Here is a 4,666-nt window from a genome sequence, read left to right on the forward strand (position 1 = left end):
CTGCTGAGATCCTACGATTGCTGCGTCCATTTAGTATCAAACATCAAATCAAATACGATAAACGTGGAAATAAGATGCATGTCATAGTACTCACAGTTGCCTGGATGCAGCAGAACAGACTCTTTGGACTTAAGCAAGGTTTTCGCATTTTTTTTTCAACATAGAACGCTCGGTTCTAGAGACAACATGACAAAGAAGAACGATAAAAACACTTGTTTCTTAAGAGAGCCACTCTGCCCAAGTGCAAAAAACGGCACCTATTTAGCCTATTTTTGAAATAATTTGACCATTATTTCATAAGAGAATTGTATTCAATAAATGTATTTTTGACATAATTCGATATAGCCTCTATTTAACGTCAGTAATGCTGGTATATTTATTAACTGGCCCTTTATTCTTTTGAATTATTGCATTGTAAATATAACCTTGCACCCCTCCACCCACCCCACCCATCACCTCCACCCCTCCCCACTTTCTATCTCAGTCACTGTCTGATTTGTCTTCCTTTGACGTGGTGCTGTGGTTGTACAGTCCCTGCGCCATCAGGTGCAATGCCAGAGTGTTCTTGCTGCCACTGGCTTTTTTGATTTTGGCCCGTTTATTCTGGAACCAGATTTTGATCTGTGATTCGTTGAGTCCCAGCTCCTGCGCCAGACTCTGTCGTCGCTGCTCGGTCAGGTAGCGGTTGCTCTGAAACTCGCTCTTGAGTCTCTGAAGCTGCTCCGCCGTGAAGGCCGTGCGTGGTCGTTTGTCCTCTTTATTTGCGTTTTTCTTCTTTGGTTTGCGAGATCTAGGACCTGCGTGTGTGGACGAAATAACAGGTCGTTATAAGAACGAAGCACAAATTGTACCAATATAATCTGTATGTTCATGCAGGGTCTAGAAGAGAAGGGGGCTGCAAACATGCTCAACGCAGAGTTATAATTTATGAATCTGTTTTACGTAGGCTTTATTTATTTATTTATTTTGCGTCACATTTGGGTGTGAGCAGTATGGATCTCTCTCTCTCTCTCTCTCTCTCTCTCTCTCTACATGTGCATGTCGCTCAGTGGAGGCTACATTAATAGGTAATGCGGGAAACCTCAGAGATGAAGCAGAATATTAATGAGGGATTCGCGCCTTGCTCCATATTGGACTTTTTTGTTTAAAGAGCCTTTTCAGACATCGAAGTGGTATGGTTATATAGCGACCATACGTGAAATTAACCCATTCGACATCACAACTGTTTAAGGCTAGTGTTAGTCGAGAGCAGTCCAAGAAAAAAGCACAAAATTTGCTTTACGACGGCTCCAATTGAACGCTCCGACTGCAATTGAATAATAATTTCGTGAAAAAATTCAGAAGACGTTGACTTTAATGAAGGCTACATTTTTAAAGACTGGCGCGAGAAGACATTATTTTACAATGCAGGAAATAGGTTGATTCACTTCTTTGAACGAAAATAACATGATAGACTTGTAATGGTAGAATTAAATACGCTCTCTCTTAGCTAAAACAGTAGGTTACCAGCCAGCATTCCGCTCTTTATTTTAAGCAGTAGCCTAACTGAGAGGTGAGGATTTTGATCCCAATAGTGGTTGACCGCATTCCAAATATTTGTAAAAGTAGCCTAAAAAATACTCGACGGACTAGGCGAAATGACCATTCTTGCTCGAGTTTGCGCTAAATTAGCATAGCTACTCACATATCGTTTTGAAATAATAAAAATACAATTTTAGTTAAATGATCAAGTTAGGAAATGTAGCTACTTTACTGCACACAAACACTCATAAGCAACTGCTTACTCACAATATAGTAGATGCGAGGCCTGCTCCATTGTCAAAAATATGCTAATGAAATATCAACAAAGGCGAAAGGCTCACAGGGCAAAACCTCTCATGTACAACCATTCAACGTTAAAATTGCGTTTCTGATGTATTGTATTTACTTCTTTATTAAAAGCAGATCCATTTCGACACATTCTATGTCTCATTCTCTTCGTTAAAACGATCATTACCAACCCCCAAGCAAACGGTATGAAACTGAAATGAAAGAAAATTCAAATATATTAAGAATAACAGAAACAATAAGTTTGGTCGTATTGACGTAAATACTGTAATAATAATAATTAGAACTACTTTTGTACTTTTCTAAACGTTTTGATTTGACGATCTTAAGCATATTTTACTTTTAGATAGGCTACCAAAAATCCCATCGTAACTGGTCCAGTATTAGGCCTAAATGTTTAGAAATATAAAATATTTTGGTTCATCCGAAATCTTTAGTAAAATGAATCATGTTTTCAAGTATTTGGCAGTTCGTATTAGGCCTACAGCTTATTGGGTTTGTTTTAAAATTACAATGCCCCTCTACATTTGGGATTTACCTGATTAGAATGGAATGTAGTGCAGAGTAGAACTTTCAGTGCTTTGCACAAATTGAACAGGTTTCCTGGCGCATGGCAAAAGGAAATAAAGGAAAACGTACTACCTGACGACGGTCTGTCCGAGTATCGTGTGCAGTAAACCCAAGCGGGCCAGAGCATAGGCTTGCTAAGTTGACCGCTTGAATTGGACTGTGAACTATCCGATTCTGAACCCAGGCACTGATCCACATTCTCCCCGCGGGTCTTCAGGGGCTCTTCGCTCTCTATCTCTGCCTTCTTTCCTCCGCTGCTCGTGTGTGTTGTGGAAGTCTCTTCTGCTGGCACAGTACTTCCCACCTGTCCCGTGCTCGGACCCGTAGGGTTGTGATTCTCTCGCGCGCCGAGATCGCCCTCATTGCGCGTGATGTTCGCTTCTTTCTTGCGGCCGAAGTCCGGTCGCAGGATGTTGTCGATGAAGAAGTTTGTAATGCGGTGCGGGAGCTGCAGGTTCCCTGGAGCTTGCAGAAGGGGTCGTATGGCAATGTTGGACTCATCCGCCGCTCCTCGCTGCTCCGCGTCTCTTGCGCTCTGCTCATTCTCATCCATGCTGAGACACACTTTCCACTTTCCGTCCTTAACCCTTTATCGCTCTCCCGCACTCAGGCAGTCGCACCCCACTCCACGGGCGACTCCGTCCACTTTGTTCACTTCAGGAAAATTTCAAAACTGAGCAAGAAAATCTGTCAGTGAGCTTTAGCGACAAGAAAAACCCTTTGCGCACCGTGGACACAAAGGAAAAACATAGTTACGCCTTCCAATCACGGAATGTTCTCTGTCTAAGGTTGATGAACCGTAACTTGCCAGTTTGGTGCTATTTGTTTTCTGCGCAATGCAACTATCGGGACGTCAGTGGCTACTCTGAGTACAGAGACGTGGGGCTCCTAACTGCTCCTGAAATACTTTCACTCCGGATTTTTGTTCTTATTTTTAATACGAGCCCCCAGTGACGTTACACTCCGGTATCCTAGACACGTGCCTTTGACCAATAGAATAGCCAAGAGCTAGTCACATGGCCCTGATTCGAGAGTAACAGACAACACTCATCCTTGCACTTTTAAAGACACAGTGCTTCACCAAAATACAAATTCAGGCAGTGCCAAAAACGCAGCCTGCATACTGAACACGGTCTGCACGTTTGAATCATAGAGGTTTACTTGTAGCGTAACTATGTGTGCTGTGCATGTTTTTGTGTGTGTGTATCATTTAACCAGATTTGGTCGTCGACTCACTCTCCGAATGCACTCACGAAACTACAGATTTTAAAATCCGATTTTTTAAATAAAAAATGTTTTCTACTATTGATACTATTGAGTTCTGTTAAGTTTTCTGAGAAGGGAAATATTTTATTGTATTATTTATATTGCAGTTTTGATTTAATTGGAAAAATGTGTAATGTAGCCTACAATCTGTCGAGCCAAAACGAGTGGAGCAACATAGTTCCGCAATGGTGTGCTTGGTGTTCCCAAGCCATAACAACCATTACGGTTTTCTTCATGTGTTATGCCATTTTATGGAAGAGCAGTAGGAGAAATTCAAGTTTCTCAACATTCAGATCAATGTTACTCAATTTGATATGATTTACAGTGATAAATATTTTCGGCATTATTAGTCTATTACAGAATCATGAGTACGCACTATTTAAACGCACTATACCCTGCACACTGAAAAAGCAAACGAAAAGGAATACACAGAGAGTTCTTCGTCTATAGACATGAACAGTCCATATTTGAATGGTTACGATGATTGGATGCTTACTTATTTCTTTGGACAGATGCCAATGGCTCTTTAAACATAACCTAGTATTTAAAAAAATATATTAATCTGCCCATAGTCGCACTCCAAAAATGAAATAGCAGAACTTCTCGTTCACTCGTTCAAAAGCTTTAACCAGAGCCTATGCGCCCTGGCAACGAGTGAATGCCTTGTATTGCAGATACGGTTACGGTCTCGCGCTCTCCAGGTACCGAGGAGCAGCAAATGCATCGCGCACATCATTGTGATTCGGATTCATTTAATTCTTTATTCTCAATCAGGCAGCCTAGAGTCGTTACGTCTATTAATAGTGCCTAAGTAGACAAAGCATTGGGCTACACTGGCTGTGACCTTTACAGACTATAGCACAACGAAATCAACACTAGCATCGACCCTCATGCCCTTAGTATACCGTTTGTAAAGACATCACCTTGTTGGAGCTGCCGGTATAGATGGTTAGCTTCTCTCAATGAAAGTGCAGTAGCTATAGCTTTTCTAACTGAAGAGGTT

The 4,666-nt window shown here is 41.4% G+C and overlaps 1 protein-coding gene across 1 annotated transcript; it reads right to left on the bottom strand.

The window, feature by feature from the left end:
- Positions 1-480: 480 nt before the first annotated feature.
- Positions 481-2,950, bottom strand: en2a (engrailed homeobox 2a; the record flags this gene model as incomplete). The annotated part of the gene is made up of 2 exons (XM_079446619.1): positions 481-797; positions 2,470-2,950. 2 exons carry the CDS (start codon positions 2,948-2,950, stop codon positions 481-483), a joined length of 798 nt encoding a protein of 265 aa, XP_079302745.1.
- Between the last annotated feature and the right edge of the window lie 1,716 nt (positions 2,951-4,666).

The sequence above is a fragment of the Barbus barbus genome (assembly GCF_936440315.1).
Source record: "Barbus barbus genome assembly, chromosome: 2".
NCBI classification, from domain to species: Eukaryota; Metazoa; Chordata; class Actinopteri; order Cypriniformes; family Cyprinidae; genus Barbus; species Barbus barbus.